Raw genomic sequence first — 21057 nt, 5'->3', positions numbered from 1 at the left:
AGGGGCACCAGGGGAGCTGGGGGGACTGAGGGGGGCAGGGGGCTTCAGCTCAGGAGTGAGGGGCATCAGACAGACTTGGGGAGGTGAAGGGATGGGGACAGGGGGGCTACAGGTGAAGAGTGAGGGGCACCAGGTAGACTTGAGGGGGAGGGATGGGGACAGGGGGACTGCAGGTAAGGAGTGAGGGACACCAGGATGGCAGGTCAGGAGTGAAGGGCACCACTGGAGGGGCTCTGTGATGGCTGGGGGGGGGTCTCCTGCTAAGCCCCTTGGGACTTAAGACTGGGGGGAGGGGCTGGTCCATCCCCGCCCCCCCTCCCTCCCTCCCTCCCTCTGTCTCTCTCTCTCCATCCTTTCATCTCTCCTCCCTCCCTGGCTGCTTGCTCTACCCTTCACGGGTGAAGGACGCACTCCAAATCCGGGGTGGGAGGTCCAGCCCTGCCCCCCTGCCTCAGGCCACCCCTCCCCCCCACTCCTGGGACCCGGACTCACCCCCCAGCATGGATCCCTGACACCCAGAGCTCCCCCCAACACCAGCATCACGACCTCCCCCCAGACCAAGGGGGGAGAAAAGGCAAGGAGGGGGGGGGTGGGGGGGCGTGTCGAGAGTGAGGGGCTGGGGGGGGTCTGCATGTTGAGGGTGAGGGTCACCGTGGGCTGGGAGTCTGGGTTCTGGTGGGGGCTGCAGGTTGGGAGTGAGGAGCACTGGTTGGACTGGGGGGCTGTGGGTCGGGAGTGAGGGGCGCTGGGAGTTTGGGTTCTGGTGGGGGCTGCAGGTCAGGAGTGAGGGGCATCAGTTGGACTAGCAGGAGGGAGTCTGGGGCTTTGGGGGGGCTGCAGATTGGGAGTGAGAGGCACCAGAAAGCCAACAGGGGCCTGCGGGTTGGGAGTGAGGGGCACCCATTGGCCTAGGGGCAGGTAGGAGAGGAACAGCCACCCCATACCCCTCACCCCCCACATCCCCCCACCAGCCATGCCACCTGCCTGAGACCCCCCCACAAAAAATCCCCCCTCCCCTGGTGGCCATGGCGGCCCTGGCCAGCTCCCTGATCCGGCAGAAGCGAGAGGTGCGGGACGCACCGCCCGCGCGCCCCATCTCAGCACAGCGCAAGGTCTGTCCCCGCGGCACCAAGTCCCTGTGCCAGAAGCAGTTGCTGGTCCTCATCTCCAAGGTGCGGCTCTGCGGGGGCCGCAAGGGCCGGCTCGAGAAGGCCCCCGGTGAGTACAGCTTGGTCCCGGCCCCAGGGCCCCAGATGGACCTGGCGGGCTCTGGGTGGGGGGCCTGTGGGCCTACCAGGGTGTGTAGGCAGTGCTCTCTGCTCACTGAAGGCCAGCATGGACCAGTATGGACCAGTCCTGGGCACTACAGGCTCAGTGGATGTGGGGTGGGAGGTGTATGGGACACTAGGGGGCAGCATGGACCAGTATGGACCAGTCCTGGACACTATGGGCCCAGTGGAAGGGGGTTGGGGTTGTATGGGGGGCTATCTGCTCACTGGGGCCCAGCATGGACCAGTTCTGCGCACTACAGACCCAGTGGAGGGGGGTGTATGGGGCCTCTCTGCTTACTTGGGGCAAGTATGGACCAGTCCTGGGCACTAGGAACCCATATGGGCCCAGCTGTGGGGGTGGCTGAGGATGTATAGATCTACCAGAGGGTGCATAAGGTGTCTCTGGTCACTAGAGTCCCTGTCACTGGGGGTTAGTATGGACCAGTGCAAGTCACTATGGATCCGTATGGACTCAGTAGCAGGGAGGTGGGGGCCAAAATGACATGTCAGGGACATCTTGCTTGCTGGAGGCCAGAATGGACCAGTCCTGGGCACTATAAACCCATATAGGCCCAGTGGAGGGGACCTGGGGGCATACGGGGGGGTGCTTTTTGGTCACTGGGGGCAAAAATGGACCAGTTTGGACCAGTGCTGTCACTAGGGATCTGTATGGGCCCAGCAGGGAGGCTGGGGCGTGTATGGGGGGCTCTCTTGTCCCTGTGAGGCCCCTCTGGTTACTGGGGGCCAGAATGGACCATTGCTGGGCACTATGGGCCTGTATGGGCCCAGCGGGGTTTAGGGGGGGCTGGGGGTGTATGAGCCTGTAGGGAGTGTACAGGGGCCTCTTACTGGGGGGGGCATTATGGACTAGTGCTGGGCAGTATGACTTGTATGGGCCTAGTAGAGGGAGGTGGGGGGGTGTATGGGGCCTGGTACGGGTGGGGTAGGGACTGGACATGTCCCAGAAACCTGAGTTCCATGCCTGGGGGGGGGGGGTCCGGCATTTAGCCAGGGGTAGATGTGGGGGGGGGGCTGGGGACTGGCCATGTATATAGGACCTGGTCTATATACAGCCCAGGCCGTATATGACCCAGTCTATATATGGGCTGTATATGGCCCTGTCTATTTACGGTAGGCATATGTCCTGGTCAGTATATGACCATGTCTATATATGGTGTGGGTATGCCATAGTCTATATACAATCTGTGTATGGCCCTCTCTGTATATGCCCCCAGGTATATATTATTTCCCAGTCTATCTAGGGCCTCATCTATAGATTGCATGGATATGTCCCAGTCTGTATGGGGCCCCACCTATTTATCTGGTGCAAATATGTCCTGGTTTAAATACAGTGTGTATATAGACCAGTCTATATGACCCCATCTATGTATTGCATGGGTATGTCTGTGTATGGCCTCATGTACATACGGGGTATGCGTGTCCTTGTCACTATACAGTCCATGTATAGCCCTGTCAATATATGGCCTGGTCTGTACTGTATATGGACCAGTCTGTATCTATCCCCAGCCCCTGCTGCTGGCAGGTGTGTGGAGGCAGGGCTGCAGGAGCTAGTCCATATAGAATCTATACCACCCAGGGTTCCCCGCTGGTTGCAGCTGCACCTTGGCCAGGATCCTGCCCATCCTTCTCCCCCCGCGTCCTTGGCGCTGGACACGGGCCAGGGCCACCTGCTCCCCCGGGTGTCCGGGTTCCTGCGCCCCCGCTCATTAGGGCAGCGCTGGGCTATTAACATAAACCAGAGATGTTTGAATATATTTGCATATATTAAGGGGCGGGGAGAAGCAGGGCAGAGGCTGCTGGGATGTAGGGGGGAAGATCCCGGGGAGCCCCCGCAATGCTGCCCTTACTCCTGACCCGCAGCCGCCCCCCCTCCCCCACAATTCCCTGCGGGGCTCGGAGTTAATTTGCCCTTTTAATGAAATGACCGCGGCAGAGTGGTAGGGAGTATTACGGGATGGCGGGCGGGGGTGGGGGGCGGAGAACCCAGGCGTCCGGGATGAGCGTGAACACACGCACACACAATAGGTCTGACACGCGCTCTTGTGTGCACACGCACAATGTCACCCACAGCTCGCACCCACCTTGTATCACACAGGCACACCTCTACGGACACACACACACTTAAACACCTCCCCCCAGATCGCGCGCGCTCGGTCTCTCTCTTTCTCACATTCACACACACACACACACACCTTGTACACACTCCTATGACTCTCTCTCACAAACACATGAACAATCTCTCTCTCTCTCTCTCTCTCTCTCTCTCACACACACACACACACACACACACGCTCATCCCCCTACATATATGCACACATCCTGTAACACACACACCATCTTTCTCACACCGTGGTACCATTTTGCACACGCTCACACTCGGACACAATATCTCACCCCCCCCATTATAGCACATACCCACCCCCTACAGACACACTCTCCTATTCCCCGTCACACACACACAATCTCTCACATGTTCTCTCACACGCATCACAGTACACCCTGAATCTCTCTCTCCCACAGACACACTCTCACACACACATCCTAGCACACCCTGAATAACATGCAGCACCCTACAGAGGCACAGTCTTTCTCACACGCCATCTGCATGTGTCTCTCTCACAAACACACACTTTGCATCACACAGTCTTACACTCACACAGTTTCACACTTGCACACAATCTCTCCCACCTTTCCTCTCTCACACACAATCTCTCTCTCTCGCTCTCTCTCATACACACACACACACACAAACACACACACACACATCATGTCGCAACCCTCCCCCCCTTCACCCCTGGGTCACCTCATTTCACACGTGCTTCCTGGACACCTGGGTTAATTGGGGGGGGGGGGAGCCTGGACACCTGGGTCCTCTCCCTACTTCTGGAGGGCAGCAGACAGGGGCACACGCATGCATGCGCACATGCACATGTGTGTGTAGAGAATGATAGTAGCAGCAGCATTGGTAGTCTGGCTTTGTGCAGTGGTGCACACGCAGTGCGGTGTGCATCACAGTAGTAGCAGGGGTGGTGGCAGCATTGCCTGACAGTCACAGGAGCACTGGTTGTGGGTGTGTAGTGTTGTGTGTGGTATGAGTGTTGCCACTGCTCGGCCAGGCCACGCTGGCCTTGCTCTCGCACTGGGATTCCCGTGTTACTGCCGGCGGGGCCTGTCCTTGGGCTCGGTCCTGTTGCCTCTTCCCAGCACTGCTCTTTCTAGTCCCGTTTTATCCTGATGAGTCTCATTGTTGTACTCACAGCTCTGGCACTTGTGCCTCTTCTCATCACCACTAGCACTTCTCCTTTATCATCGTCATCACCATCATGCCAGTCATTATGCCTACTCCTCCTCCTCTTACCACGCTCTTTATTATGGCTACTAGTATTACTATTTCTATTAATTTATTCTTATGGCAATTCTCATGCCTGGTACTACTAGTATTACTATTACAATGGCCATAATAATAATCATTATTATTACTATTATTATAATGGATACTCCTAGTATTTCTATTAATTCATTATTCTTATTATGGCAATTATAATGGCTTGTACTACTACTATTAATACTATGATGGCCATAATTATTATTATTATTACTATTATTATAATGACTTCCTACTATTTCTATTTTTTTACTATTATCATTATGTCAATTATTCTGGCTACTACTACTATTAATAATATAATGGCTATTTTTATAATTACTGTTACTACTATTATTATTATTGCTATTTATTCTTAATATGGTAATTATTATGACTATTACTACTGCTGTTAATATTATTATTAGTATAACTAGTATTATTACAGCTATTATTATTATTTCTATTCCTTTATTTTTATGCCAATTATGGCTAGTACTGCTACTATTAATATTACAATTACTATTGATATAATTACTCTTACTGGTCTGCTCTTATTGCTTTTTCTTATTATGGCTATTAGTATTGCTGCTGCTGTTGTCATTAATATTATTATTATTGTTATTATTGTTGTTTTAATATGGTAGTCATTAAAGCAATAATAATAACAATAATAATTATGATGACCACGATAATTAAAGCCATAATAGTAACTATAACCATAACATAACATCACTATTAATTATTATTGTTATTCTTATTATTATGGCTTTAGTTATTGTGGTGGTCATGATGATCATGATTATGTCTTTTATGACTGCCACAGTCATAAAAGCCATAGTAATAATAATAATGAATAGTGATCTGATGTTATGGTTCTAGGTATTACTATGGCTACAGTTATTGTAAGGTATACAGCTTCTGTTATTATTGTTGTGATTATTATGGTTGTAATTATAATCATAATAGTTATGGCTTTGGTTATTATCATTGTGGTTATTATGGTTAGAGTTTAGTTCTTAATTGTATCATTGATTATCACTGTTGTGGTTAGAGTCTTACGTTATTAATATTACAGGTTTCATTATTATTTTGTTTATAATGGTAATTAATGCAGTAATTACTGTGGGTTTTATTGGAGGTGTTATGGATATTGTGCTTTGTAGCAGGGCACGAGGGTGCCTGCTACTGGCATTAGGAATAAGGGCTGCTGAAGCTCCCTGAGACAACACAGGTGTTGGTTGCCGGAGCAGCCAGGCTGGTCACATGACCAGGAGGGGGCAGGGCCAGGCCTTTATAAACAGCCCAGGCCAAAGCCCAGCAGCAGTTTCCTTCTGGTAGCTGAAGAGGTAGGAGGTCTGCTACAGAGCAGAGTAAGGCAGAGCTGCCTGAACATTTGAGTGCCTATGTATGGAAAGGAGATGGAGAGGCCTCTGTTACAAAGGCTTGAAGGAGAGCCAGGGTGGCGCGGAATGTTATGGCCGGTAGGCTTATTCTGAGTTAGAGCTGGTTGGCTGATAGCTTTGAGTTGCTGTTGGGCTGTTTGTATAAAACCGGAGGACCGGGAGAGGCTGTAGGGGACGGAGGAGGCCTCAATAAGAGCTCCCTAGTGGAGTGGGGGGGTTCCTGGGTGCCCTGGGAGGGCACAGCGATTGGTGCCGGAGCTGGCACTGCGGGTGAGCGCTGGAGAGAGGTGTGACGTTGTGGGGTGTCGTGACCCCATCCCTGCGCGGTGTAGGCCCCAGAGAGGGCAAGGAGCGTGGCATAGGCCCCAGAGGGGGTAGGCATATGGGAAGAGGAAGCCCCAAGGAGGGCAGATTAGAATAAGAGGCTCCAGGGTGAGTGATTGGCACCCTACTAGCGCAAAGCCCCGGAGAAGGGTGAGCGCACAATTAAAGCCCCGGACAGGGCCGAGCGCACGGGGAGGAGCCCGGACAGGGCCGAGCGCACGGGGAGGAGCCCGGACAGGGCTGCGTGTACATTTGACAGGCCTGGAGAGAGTGCATATAAAATAAGGGAATGAGGAGCACATATACTGGAGAGGCCCTGGGAGAGGGGCGCTTATATTGGAGAGACCCCGGAGAGGGCGAGAGTGCAGACAGAAGCCCGGGAGGGGCGAGTATATCGGGCGCGCATACTGAGGGACCCCAGAGAGAGGGGGTGCACGTATTGAGCGACCCCAGCAAGCGGTGAGCATACAGACATAAGAATGTCCGGTACGTCAGCAAGGCTCAGGGTGTGCTAAAGGGGAGGTCGGAGGCACACATAGCCCATAAGGCTGGGGTGTACCAGGCCAGTACAGCCAGGATAGGGGACAGGATATACTTGAGCACCGTGTCCAAGGGGATAATAAGGCAGCCTCCATTATCAAACTATATGACACCAAGACGTGGGGGGGGTGAGAGAGAGGGTGCGTTTGAGACCCAACTTGGCACGGTAGGGGTGCCAGGGGAGATCATGTCCGCTCCTGAGCCCTGCCCTGTGACATGCTTATATATGGTTCTTAATATAACAGCTTTATTGTAGCTGTGGTTGTTCAAGTTTTAGTGACCGCTCTTCATAATCCAGGTTTGACTGTTGCCATTGCTCCTGTGGTTCTTCTGGTTGTAGGGATAGTTATTCGTGTCCTGGCTTCTGCCATAATTGCTGTGGTTATTATGCTTATAGTTAGCCATTGTTATTGGTGTGGTTATTATGGCTGTCATGATGGTTATTAATATTAGGCTTTTATTATTGTTGGTGTGGTTATTATGGTTCTAACCCTGATATTATTATTATTATAGATTCATAGATGCTAGGGTCGGAAGGGACCTCAATAGATCATCGAGTCCGACCCCCTGCATAAGCAGGAAAGAGTGCTGGGTCTACGTTACCCCAGCTAGATACACATCCAACCTTCTCTTGAATACCCCCAGGGTAGGGGAGAGCACCACCTCCCTTGGGAGTCCGTTCCAGACCTTGGCCACTTGAACTGTGAAGAAGTTCCTCCTAATATCCAATCTAAACCTGCTCTCTTCTAGCTTGTGGCCATTATTTCTTGTAACCCCTGGGGGCGCCTTGGTGAATAAACACTCACCAATTCCCTTCTGTGCCCCCCTGACGAACTTATAGGCAGCCACCAGGTCGCCTCTCAACCTTCTCTTGCGGAGGCTGAAAAGGTCCAGTTTCTCTAATCTCTCCTCGTAGGGCTTGGCCTGCAGGCCCTTAACCATACGAGTGGTCCTTCTCTGGACCCTCTCCAGGTTATCCGCATCCTTCTTGAAGTGCGGCGCCCAGAATTGCACGCAGTACTCCAGCTGCGGTCTGACCAGCGCCCGATAGAGGGGAAGTATCACCTCCTTGGACCTATTTGTCATGCATCTGCTGATGCACGATAAAGTGCCATTGGCTTTTCTAATGGTTTCATCACACTGCCGACTCATGTTCATCTTGGAGTCCACTAGGACTCCAAGATCCCTTTCCACTTCCGTGCCACCCAGCAGGTCATTTCCTAGGCTGTAGGTGTGCTGGACATTTTTCCAAGATGCAGCACTTTGCATTTCTCCTTGTTGAACTGCATTCTGTTGTTTTCTGCCCACTTGTCTAACCTGTCCAGGTCTGCTTGCAGCTGTTCCCTGCCCTCCGGCGTGTCCACTTCGCCCCATAGCTTAGTGTCATCTGCAAACTTGGACAGAGTACATTTCACCCCCTCGTCCAAGTCGCTGATGAAGACATTAAAGAGTATCGGTCCAAGCACCAAGCCCTGCGGGACCCCACTGCCCACACTCTTCCAGGTCGAAACCGACCCATCCACCACGACTCTCTGGGTGCGACCCTCCAGCCAATTCTCCACCCACTGGACTGTGCAGTCATCCAAGTCACAGCCCCTTAACTTGTTCACCAGTTATGGTTCTAACCCCAATAGATATTCTGTATCTAACCCTAATTCTAATCAACAGTAGTATTGTTGTGGTTATTATGGTTCTTATAGTTATGACTGTTCTGTTTGTTGTTACTATTATCATCATATTATGCTTATAGCTTATGGTGTGTGTATGTATCTGTGCCTGTCCGTTGGTCTGTGTATCCCATATACCTGCTTTATTGATCAGTCAATCAAGCTTTTTATCTATCTATCCCATATACCTGCTTGCTCTGTCTCTCTATTTACTTATCCATCCCATAGTATTATAGGCGTAATATTATACATCTATAATATATATTAACCATATTATGTTTTTTATATTATCTATATGTAATAGTCTAGCTATAATATCAAGCATTATAACTATACTATTATAGTTAATATTAACTATATTTAAAATATATACTTAATATCATCATTGATATTATGTTTTTTTTATGATCATTGTTGTGGGTATTCCGGTTATCCTTATACATCATGGATTTTATTATCATTTTGGTTTATTAGGCCTACTATGGCTTTGCTCATTGTTTTAGTTACAGAATTATGGTTATAGCAAGAGTGGTTATTAGGGCTTTTAGTATTATTGTGGTTTTTCTGGTTATCATTATAGTTATTAATATTATGGTTTTTATTGTCAGAATAGTTGTGGTTATATAGTGATGCTGTGTATGGTTATACATATATGGGTATAGGTATAATATTATGGCGTTTATTGCTATGGTTATTACAGTTAGTGCTATTAATATGGCTTATATTATCATGATGATGGTTGTGGTTATTATGATTATAGTTAAAAGGATGGTTTTCATTACTATTGTGGTGGTTCCTATCATTCTAGCTATGTGTTTTATTGTTACAGTTAAATTTTTGTTATTCTCATTGTGGTGTACCAGTTATTATGGCTTTTCTCATTATCCTTTTGGTGATTTATGGCTATAGTGATCACTGTTCGTATGGCTTTTATTATTGTTGTTGTTGTTAGTGATTAATTTTATGGCTTTTATTATCATCGTTGTTGTGGTTCTTATGGTTATAGTTGTAGTTAATATGGTTTCTGTTATTATTGTGGTTCTTATGGCCATAAATACAGTTAATATGGCTCTTTATCATTGCAGTTATAGTTAATATGGCTTCTATTATATTGTAGGTCTTATGGTTATAATTATAATTAACATGGCTTCTGTAATTGTGGTGCTTATGGTTATCATTAGAATTAATATGGCTTCTATTATTATTGTGGTTCTTTCTTATGGTAATAGTTAAAGTTAATATGGCTTTATTATCATTGTGGTTATTATACTTAACATGGCTATTATTATTGTGCTTATTATCAGAATAGGTAATATTATGGCATTTATGATGATTACAGTGGTGATTATGGTTATAGTTACCATTATGGTTTTTATTTTTATTGTGATTACAGCTGTAGGCATAGTTAGTCTGACCTTTATTAGGATGGTTAGGGTTATTATAGTTAGTTATTTTCTGGCTCTCAGTAGCATTATTGTGCTTGTTACGGGTATAGGTAGAGTTATTAACGGGGTGGCTTTTATAATGGTTGTGGTTGTCATGGTTGCAGTTATTACAGCCAAAGCCAATGGCTTTTATTATTGCTGCTGCTCTGGTGATTATGGCTATTGTTGTTCTAGGATTACTCATACGGTCCTGGTCACTAAGATGCTGCTTTTTGTGTGTCCTTTTGCGGCGTCTGATGGAGTGAACTTGGCTCTCCTGCTCCCTCTCATTTCCTTATTCAGCAAGTTTCTAATGCAATGTCTCTACCTCGCCTTACAGTAGAGATGTAGCTGGGCAAGATGGACCTAGGGTCTGACCCAGTCCATAGAAGCTCTGATGTTCTTATCATACATAAAGAGGGAGGGAGGACATGGATGGATGGGAGAGGTATATGGGATAGACTGAAAGACAGATGGATAGATAGAGCAGGTATATGGGATGGATGGATGGATACATAGGGCAGATATGTGGGATGGGTGGACAGACGGATGGGGCAGGTATGTGGGAGAGATGGAAGCATAGATGGAGGGGGTGAGGGGTGGGTGGGTGAATAGATAGAAGGGGTCTCTGGGGCTAGATGGATAGATAGACAGGTAGAGGGGTTGAGAGATGGGTCGGGGGGATAGACAGATCCATCCATTCATCCCATATACCTGCTCTATCATTCCATCTATGCCATATACCTGCCCCACCCACCCACCCATCCATCCTAGCATGCACAACCCTAGGTGTCCTGGCTGGACTGACTTCCCCACCACCTTCCTCCCAGCCTGGCACCCTTTAAAAGCTTTTGGCTTATAATTTCCCTAGGTTTTATTGTTCCCTCTCCTGCATCAAGCAGGTTACTCAGTTGCCCAGTTGCTCCACCTGCTCCCAGAAGCAGGTCATCCAGCAGGGTTTCCCGTGTGGGAGGTTCTGGAGTGTATTGATCTCAGCCACCCTGAAACTGGGCCTTGATCACCAATTGATGTGGGGGGGGGGGGGGGGGGGGGGGGGCTCTTCGGCACTATGAGCTTCCCACATTGCCTCTGTCTTCACCTAGAGAAGCCGTGACTTTTCCCTTATCAACTTGGAGATGGTCCCAGTGAAGGTTTTTAGGGGCAGGGGGTGGTGGATGTTATCAGGGTGGAGCTTGGACAGCCATGGGCTGGGGGTGATGTAGGTGTAGCTAGGCCTAGGGGACTTGTGGGCTTTGCATCACTGAAGGGATTCAAGAAGAGCTTTGACAGCCACAGGGTGGAGGGGGATGCAGGTGTAATGAGGCCTAGGGGAGTTGTGTGCTCTTCATCCTTAGATGTCTCCAAGAAGAGTTTGGATAACCATTGGCTGGGGGTGATGTAGGTGTAGCCAGGCCTAGGGAAGTTGTGAACTCTCCATCCCTGGAGGCCTTCAAAAAGAGGCCTACATTTGTGGCACAACTCACCAGTGAGTGGAATAATGCATGTAACATGTGTCGGGGCCCTATTTTCCAACCCTGTTAGCTGTTTTTTAACCCTAGCTAGAAAGATGAACTCAGGTACAATGTCTGGTGTAGTGTCAGGGTTGATGATAGTCTTACTACGAGGTTGGATGATGGATTTGTCTGGGCTGGTTTGGACAGGGCTGATCCAGCCTCAGTCTGAGGGTTTGCCTAGTTTTAGCCTCTGGAGGTCCCATCCAGCCCCTTGGCACTACAGATGTATTGGGACAACCCTTTATACATGTACAGTGCATCCACACCTTGAAGACAGTGCCCGGGTCTGGTCCCCACAACTCTAAAAGAGGGGAGAAGAGCTGGAGAAGGCCCAGAGAAGGTGGGATGGAGGGGTAGTGGGAGAGAGAGTGGGATGGATGGATGAATGGACGGACCTGTCCATCCACTCATCCATCAGTCTGTCCATCAGTCCACCGATGTATCTGTCCACCCACCCATGCATCCAGACATCCATCCCCCCACAATCTGTCCATCCATTCATACATCCATCCATTGTGTACCCACCCACCTATCCATCTGTCTGTCCATCCATCCGTCTGTCCTTCCACCCACCCACTTATCCATCTCTCCTTCTGTCTGTCCATCCATGCACCCACCCACCTATCCATCTGTCTGTCCATCTACCTCATCATCTGTTTACCCATCTCTCCACTCCACTCTGTCTCTTTGACACTGTCTCTCACCCCATTCTCATTAATAGTTTCATAGTTTCTAGGGTCAGAAGGGACCTGAGTAGATCACCTAGTCTGACCCCCTGCCATGGCAGAAAAGAGTACTGGGGTCAAACAACCCCGGCAAGGTGTACATCTAACCTCCTCTTAAAGAGGAGCCAGCACCACTTCTCTTGGAAGTTGGTTCCAGACCCTAGCCGGCCTGACCGTGAAGTCGCGCCTCCTGATATCTAGCCTAAATCTACCCTCTGCCAGCTTGTGACCGTTATTCCTGGTCACTCCTGGCGGTACTCGGGGGAGCAGGGACTCCCCCAATGCCTGCTGGTCCCCTCCGACTAGTTTGTAACAGGCCACTAGATCCCCCTCAGCCTTCTCTTGTGGAGGCTGAACAGGTTCAGGTCCTTGAGCCTCTCGTAGGGCCTTCCCGGCTGCCCCTGATCGTGCGAGTGGCCTCCTCTGGACCCTCTCCATGTTGTCCACATCCCTCCTAAAGTGCGGATCCCAGAACTGGACGCAGTACTCCAGCTGCGACCTGACCAGTGCCGCATAGAGAGGGAGGATCACCTCCTTGGACCTGCTCAAGATGCATCTGTGGATGCACGACAAGGTACGGTTGGCCTTCCTGACTGCATCCCCACACTGCTGGCCCATGTTCATTTTGGAGCCAATGATAACTCCAAGATCCTTTTCCGAGTCTGTATTGACAAGAAAGGAGTTCCCCAGCCTGTAGGTATGGTGCCAGTTGTTCCTCCCCAGGTGCATCAGTTTGCACTTCTCAGTGTTGAATCCCATCCTGTTCTCATCCGCCCACCCTTGTAACCTGTCTAGGTCTGATTGCAGCCTATTCCTCCCTTCTAGCATCCCCACATCTTAGTGTCATCAGCAAATTTGAACAGGTGCTTTTTACCCCCTCGTCCAAGTCACTGATGAAGATGTTGAACAGTGCGGGCCCGAGGACCGAGCCCTGGGGGACCCCACTGCCCACATCCCTCCAAGTCAAAAATGACCCATCCACCACCACTCTCTGGGTGTGGCCTTCCAGCCAGGTGGCGACCCAATTGACTGTGTGGGTGTTGACACCACAGTCCCCCAGTTTCTTAATGAGAACGGGGTGAGAAACAGTGTCGAAGGCCTTCTGAAAGTCCAGGAAGACGATGTCCACTGCTACCCCTGTGTCTAAGGATTTGGTGATCTGATCATAGAAGGCCACCAGGTTGGTCTGACAGGACCTGCCGCTAATAAACCCATGTTGGTTGCCCCTAAGCATGATCTCCCCTTTTGGCCTCTCGTGGACAGGTGCCAGGATAATTTTCTCAAAAAGTTTACCCAGGATCGAGGTAAGACTAACTGGCCTATAGTTTCCTGGGTCCTCCTTCCTCTCCTTTTTGAAGATGGGAACCACACTGGCCCTCTTCCAGTCCTCTGGCACCACACCAGAGCACCATGAGTGCTCGTACAGCTGTGCCGGGGTCCTGCCATGACCTGTGCTAGTTCCCTCAGCACTCGGGGGTGGAGATCGTCCGGACGGGCTGACTTGAACACGTCCCATCCCTCCAGACGTTCCCTGACTAGTTCCTCACTGACCCTGGGCCCGGGTGCACCTCCCCTGGGGCCTGAGGGGGGCCTAGCGGGGGGGGGGGGGGGCTGATTCGGTCCCTGCTTAGGAAAATGGAGGCAAAGCGTTAAATATGTTAGCTTTGTCATCTGGTGTGATGACCACATTTCCTAGCGTGTCCTGCAGGGGCCCCATGTTACCCAGAACATTCTTTTTGCCCCCTCTGTATTTAAAGAAGGACTTCTTGTTGTCCTTGATTTGGGAAGCTAGTCCCAGTCCTATCTCTGCCTTGGCCTCCCTGACCGCCCCCCTGCATCCCCGAGCAACTGCAGTGTAGTCATCCCTAGTGATGGCCCCTCCTTTCCATTGGGGGTGAACCTCCCTTTTAGCTAAGAGACATTCCTGGATGCTTTTGGTGAGCCATGGGGGCTTGTGTGCACTCCTGTTCCCTTTGATCCTCATTGGGACTACCTTCCTTTGGGCTTGGAGGATTGTCTCCTTAAGGAGCGACCACTCTCCTTGGACACCCAACTCCCCTCCCCTCCAGGACCTCAGTGCTTCTCCAGCTATTCTCCTTAGCTCATTGAAGTCTGCCCTCCTGAAGTCCAGGGCTGCTGCTTACTGCAGGCCTTTGCTGCCTTGTGCTGGATGGTGAATTCCAGCAGGCAATGATCACTGTCGCCCAGGTGATTGAGCACCGACAGCCCCCTCACCAGGTCATCTCCCATGGCCAGCACCAGGTCCAACAAGATGTCTCCCCTGGCGGGGCTGTGCACCTCCTGGGTTAGATGGAGGTCCTGCACTCTGGCTAAAAACCTACGTGAGCAGTCAGACCTGGCTGACTGCTCTTCTCAGTAGATGTCCGGGAAGTTCAGTTCCCCCATGACTACCACATCTTTTGATTTCACTACCTCCGTGAGCTGACCTAAGAATTAATTGAGCATCTGTGACATTGATGCCTGCACAGTTGGATGGGTCAAAAATTGGCTGATGGGGCACACCCAGAGAGTGGTGGTGGATGGGTTGTACTCGACCTGGCAGGATGTGAATAGTGGGGACCCCCCAGGGCTTGGTCCTAAGGCTTACACTATTCAACATCTTCATCAGCGACTTGGATGAGAGGGTGGAAAACACGTTGTCCAAGTTTGCCGATGACACCAAGATGTGGGGAGAGGTAGGCACGCTTCAAGGGGGAGAGAGGCTGCAATTAGATATAGACAGACTATAGAAGTGGGCGGATGGTAATAGGATGGGCTTCAATGTAGATAAGTGCAGGGTGCTGCACCTGGGGAGAAGGAATCCACAGCATACATACAAGCTGGGGAACTCCCCCCTCGAGAGCACAGAGGTAGAAAGGGATCTTGGAGTCATTACTGACTCCAAGATGAACATGAGACACCAATGCCAGACCATAGCCAGCAAAGCCAACTGCACCTTGTTGTGCATCCAAAGATGCATCTCAGGTTGGTCCAGAGAGGTGATACTCTCTTCCTACGTGAGATTGGTCCGGCCTCAGTTGGAGTACTGCATCCAGTTCTGGGCACCACACTTTAAGAAGGATGTGGCCTGCCTTGAGAGGGTTCAGAGGAGGGCCACCGCTTGACTGGAGGGCAACGGGGCAGGTCCTATGAGGAGAGGCTGAGGGACCTGAACCTGTTCAGCCTCAGCAATCGGAGGCTGAGGGGGCACCAGGTGGCTGCCTACAAACTCGTTAGGGGAGATCAGCAGCAAATAGGAAGGGCCCTATTCTCCCCAGCAGCACCTGCGGTGACGAGGAACAATGGCCAGAAGCTGCTGGAGAACAGCTTCAGGTTAGAGATTAGGAGGTAATATTTCACTGTTAGGGTGGCTAGGATCTGGAACCAACTTACTAGGGAAGTGGTCCTCGTTCCTAGCTTGGGTAAATTCAAAAAGAGGTTGGATGAACACCTCCCTGCCGCACATCATTCTCATTGCCCTTCCTGTCCATGATAATGCTAGAGAAGGTGAAGGGAAGTAGCTACCTGGACCTCACTTCCTGTTAACTCTGCCCTTAGCTGCAAGACTCTTTCCCACCTGTGGGTGGGGACATGGGTCTGGTGCTGCAGACACCACTCCCTACTGCCTCCCTAGCACATCCCATAATAGGTCTGGTGCCTAATGAGGCCTCCTGGCCCTAATGAAATGCCTAGAGGTTGGTCTGCGTCTTCTATCCCTGCCTCCCCCAGCCCCGCATTCAAGTCCAAGTGGCCAGGATTAGCCATGGGTGGACTAGGAGGAGGGTTTGTGGGTGGAGTTAGGGAGTTTAGGAGCCCTCTGGGCTGTCTGAGCTCTCATCACTGTTTGCCCCCTGGGGCTGGGGTCTTCCCAGAGCCACAGCTGAAGGGCATTGTGACCAAACTCTTCTGTCGCCATGGCTTCCACCTCTGCATGCACCCGGACGGCATCATCGATGGGACCCGTGAGGACTCTAATAGCTTCAGTGAGTGGTGGGTTTTAAGGGGGGGAGGGTCCATCTGGGGGTGGGGGGTATCCAGCCTGACTTCCACGTGTCTGCCTACAGCCCTCTTCAACCTCATCCCGGTGGGGCTGAGGGTCGTGGCCATCCAGGGCACTGCATCGGGGCAGTATGTTGCCATGAATGCTGAGGGCCACCTCTACACCTCTGTGAGTGCCTGCCCTGGGGGTTTTGTGGGGGTTCCAGCAGGGGATGCTATACCGGTGGGGGTAGGTTGGGGGGTCTGGGAAAGGTTTCTAGGTGAAAGGAGTGAGCAAGGGGGGTCCAGTAGCGGGTACCATGCCTGGTGCCTGGCTTATTTCCCTGATACTGCCCCATCTGTGTACTCCTGACACACCTTACATATATCACACAAGGCAAGGGAGTGAGTGGGGGTCTAGCAGGGGGTGCCATGCCTGGTTCCAGGCTGCCCCTAGTGGCCACAGGTGGCATTGCAACCCTCACCATTACTCTCATTTGTGTGCCCCCCTGACATACATTACATATATCATGCAAGGCAGGGGAATGGGGATCCAGCAGAAGGTGCTGTACCTGGTCCCTGCCTCCCCCCCCCCCCCCAATGGCTGTGGTTGGCATTGCAACCTCCCCACTACACCCCATCAACCTGTGTACTTCTGATGCACGTTACCTCGATCACGCAAGGCAGGGGAGTGAGCAGGGAATCCAGCCGGGGGATACCATGCCATAGTCTCTGGCTGATCGTCAACAGCTGCAGGCAGCATTGCAACTCCCCCAACACAGTTAAATATATTACACGATTCGCTGGAGGGAATTAGACCATAAATGTAGCAGAGCTGTCTGTCTTTCCCCCCAGGCCCACTTCACAGCTGAATGCCGCTTCAAGGAGTGTGTGTTCGAGAACTACTATGTGACCTATGCCTCAACCCTGTACCGGCAGCGTGAGTCCGGGCGCTCCTGGTACCTTGGCCTCAACAAGGAGGGGCAGCCCATGAAGGGAAACCGAGTCAAGAAGACCAAAGCCGCCGCCCACTTCCTGCCCAAGCTCCTCGAAGGTGAGGCCTGGATCCGGGGCCCCTTGCACGACGGTGGGCAGTTGAGGTGGGTCCCCTCACACAACAGAAGCTGTTCCCTCTTGCACGATTGTGGGTAGTTGAGCTGATCTCTTCATGGTTGTGGCTGGGTCTCCTCACAAGACTGCGGCAAGGTCCCCTCACAATTGTGGCCATGATTGTGGCTGGGGGAGCTGGGTCCCCTTGCATGATTGTGTGTGGTTGAGCTGGTCTCTTTGCACACTTGCAGCTGGGTCCCCTTGCGCAACTGTAACTGGGTTCCCTTGCACAACTGTAGCCAGGGGAGTTGGGTTCCCTTGCATGACTGCGGCCATGATTGTGGCTGGGGGAGCTGGGTGCCCACACACAACGGCAAGTGGCTGAACTGGTCTCATTGCATGCTTGCAGCTGGCCCCCCTCACACACCTGCTGCTGGAAGAGCTGGGTCCCATTGCACAACTGTGGCTGGGTCCCCTCACATGATGGCGGTCAGGTGAACCCATCCCCCCTCGCATGACTGCAGGCAGGTGAACCAGCCACTTTGCATGAGGGTCACCGTGCCAGCCACCTGCTTCTTGTGAACCCCCTCCCTTTGCCCACCCCTGGTCCCCCTCACATGAGGGAGTGTGTAATGCGGGGGGGATAACAGTGCATGGAGCTGACCTCTGACCCCTTCCCCTTCTTCCTCCCCCACCCCTCCCAGTGGCCATGTACAGGGAACCCTCCCTCCACAACGTCGAGGAGCTGCCCCCATCCCGACGATCGGATGAGGCCGAGGTCCCACCCCCCGATGACAGAGAGACAGCCCAACTGGATGCCACGTAGCCTTGCCCATGGCTCTGCCCCCCTCCTCTTTCTCTGCCTGCCCCCAACCCAGACAACTCAGGACCTCTCTCTCTCTGTCTGCAACCTCTGGACCTCAAAAGACACCACTAGGGGGCACTGCCATCGCTGTCAACTTCCATCCCGGTTGGGGGCAAGGCTGGCTCCCAGTTTGCCCAGTAGCCAGAGCTTCTCCCTCCTCCCTGCCACCCATGGTTTGGCCCCCTGGATTGGCTGGGAAAGCTGCAGTACCAGCAGCTGCAACTAGGGGACGACAGACTGACTGGGACAGGATATACCAGCCTGGCCATAATTTCCTGTTGCCATGGCCATTGGCTGCAGGACCATCCTCCACCACTGGGCAGTGACATCAGGACAGACAGGAAGTAGATGCCTGGAGACTGCTTCCTGCCTCAGTAGGACATGATGCTGTGTTCCATCACCAGGCACTGATGTCATAATGGACAGGAACTTGCCTTCTGGTTCTGTAGGACATGGGACTGTCTTCCATCACTGGCCAATGACATCATTATAGACAGGAAGTTGCCCTCTGGAAGCCACTTCCTGCCTCTGTAAGATGTGGTACTATTTTCTTCCATCAAGCAGTGTCATCATTATGGACAGGAAATAGGCATCAGGAGATGACTTCCTGCTTCTGTAGGACACAATATTGTCTTCTTCCATGCGGTGGTGACATAAGTATGGACAGGAAGTAGCCAACTGGACACCACTTCCTGCCTCTGCAGGATACGATACTGTCTTCCACCAGCAGGTGGTGACATCATTAAGGACAGGAAGTAGCCAACTGGATACCACTTCCTGCTGCTGTAGGGATCTGTCCTGTCTTCCACCACTAGGCGGTGACATCATTATGGACAGGATGTTGCCTTGCTATAACTGCTATCAGCTGCCCTTGTGGCAGCCATGTTGTCTTCCACCACTAGCCTTGTTCCAGACAGGAAGTAGCCCTGTGGTTCCTCCCCTTCCTGCTGCTCCATGTTACCTGAAGCACTGTTTTCCACCATCCTAGAGTGGCATCGTTATGGACAGGAAGTAGCTGGTGGGTTGCCACTTCCTGTTACTCCTGCCATGGGTTGGCAGTGCTGTCTTCCACCACCAAGCAGTGACATAATTATGGACAGGAAGTAGCTGCTAGGATGTCAGTTCCTGTTCCCCTGCCATGGGCTGGAAATACCATCTTTCACCACCAGGAAGTGACATCATTATGGACAGGAAGTGGGGGGGTTCCACCAACCTGGCACCATTGACCCAGCTCTACCTATATGGACTGTATCATTCTCCTACCCATGGGGAGGGGGCAGTGTTGCCAGCCTCCTTCCTGTCCCAATATGACTTCCTTTGTGACATCACTGAGGGGGCGGGGAAATGCCTGTCTCCAACTCCCACCCTGGTCCAGGACCCCTCCCATTTAACCTCACCTTACTGGGGCCTGGTTTACTCTCTGTCCCCATTTCTGTGAGGTGGGGTTAATACTCATGACATCACAAGCTTCCATGGCAACCAAAGGTGCAGCCCCCCCTGCCTTGGCCCTGCCCTTAGGGGGGAGGGGCACTATCCACTGTGATCTTCCAAGGTGCAATATGAGTGGTCCCTCCCTGCCCCCCCCATAGGCCCCCCCCCCCTGCCTGGAGTATCAAGCCCCCATCCATCTTGGTTGCAGTACCCAGTCTGGCCACCAGAGGGCACCAGCAACCAATGGGAAGATCAGAAGAGGAGGGGTTACGGGGAAGGGGCAAGGCCAACCCAAGAGGCTCCACCCACTTGCCTCTGCCCTGCCCTCCTGTATGGGACTTAACTCTTCCCTCACCGGGGGAAAACCCATCTCTTAATCCCCCCCACCCCCCACCCACCAGGACACATGGGTTGTCTGATGGAGAGGGAGGTGGAAGCAGGACTTCCGGGTCCTCCAGGTGGGCAGCATGGCTTAGGGGCTAGAGCAGGCTGGGGAGGGAGCTTGGACACCTGGGTTCTCTTCCCACTGTTTCAGGCTGTGATTTTACCTCGATGGAGGCGGGAGAAGAATTGCCCCCCACATCCCTCCAGCCCTCCTCTGCTATGAGCCATATGGGGGGTAACCGCTACTTACAGCCCTCATCAGGGATGTCCGAGCCATAACTGCCCCCCCCGGGTGTGGATGGAGGGGTAGGCCTGGGGGGACAGCAGGAGAGATATGTGTACACACACGCACGCACGCACGCACGCAACCCAGGTGTGTGGGGAGGGGGGAACTGGCCTGTACTGTGAGCCTGGAGGGGGGCAATTGGGGCAGGGGGCAGCTCAGGGCCTTTGTAAATCTGATGTCTTCTGGCTGCGGCGGTGCCTCTGCTACACACGAGGACAGTGTGAGCCTATGTACCCACCTGTCCCCCCTGCCCCTGCCCCAACGGTGTGGAACACTGTGAGATCCTTCCCTAGGCCCTGCCTCCTTGAGCTCCTAACTAGCCCCACCCACTCTTCCTTTAACCCCACCCCTTTTATCTCCACCCACCTTGCCCCCTCATCCTTTGGCCCTGCCCCCTCTATTGCACCACCCTCTGCCTTGGGCACCTGTTTGACCCCCCACAACTCTCAGAGCTCCGCCCCTGTCTTCTGAAGCCCTGCCCTTACTGATAGCAATAAGGACATTAGTCCTGCCCCTCCTGCATGATTGACAGCCCTCTTCTCCCCCGAAATAAACCACCTTTCTATGATTCTACCCTTCAAGTCTTTGTCTCTTTCTTGGGGTAACTGTGTGTGTGTGGGGGGGGTTACTGCTTCTGCCTGGGGTAGCTGGGAGGGGTGTTATTTTTTTACTTAGGGTATCTCTGGGTTATTGCCCGTTGGAGATATTTGGGGGTGTTATTGCCCCTCCCTGGCATAACTGATGGGGTAGAGCTCCATACCCCTGCCTCATGCAGTTCAGTGAACCAAGGGTTAACCCCCCTCCCTG

General features: G+C 52.1%; 1 protein-coding gene across 9 annotated transcripts; it reads left to right on the top strand.

The window, feature by feature from the left end:
• Positions 1-657: 657 nt before the first annotated feature.
• FGF11 (fibroblast growth factor 11) lies at positions 658-20959 on the top strand. Of its 9 annotated transcripts, none has more exons than XM_090055747.1 (6): positions 658-1218; positions 16129-16239; positions 16321-16424; positions 17090-17288; positions 17694-17778; positions 17989-18189. In XM_090055747.1, exons 1-6 carry the CDS (start codon positions 1026-1028, stop codon positions 18053-18055), a joined length of 759 nt encoding a protein of 252 aa, XP_089911873.1. In that variant the 5' UTR covers positions 658-1025; the 3' UTR covers positions 18056-18189. The 9 variants fall into 9 exon arrangements, with proteins under 9 accessions (XP_089911873.1, XP_089911875.1, XP_089911866.1 ...); XM_090055740.1 differs by having other exon boundaries at positions 661-1218; positions 17090-17334; positions 17989-20959; XM_090055741.1 differs by lacking the exon at positions 658-1218 and adding an exon at positions 3095-3229 and having other exon boundaries at positions 17090-17334; positions 17989-20959.
• Positions 20960-21057: the final 98 nt, after the last annotated feature.

Source organism: Crocodylus siamensis, chromosome 6, assembly GCF_052110815.1.
Source record: "Crocodylus siamensis isolate JL-2025a chromosome 6, ASM5211081v1, whole genome shotgun sequence".
NCBI lineage: Eukaryota > Metazoa > Chordata > Crocodylia > Crocodylidae > Crocodylus > Crocodylus siamensis.
This window is presented reverse-complemented; position numbering and strand designations above follow the sequence as displayed.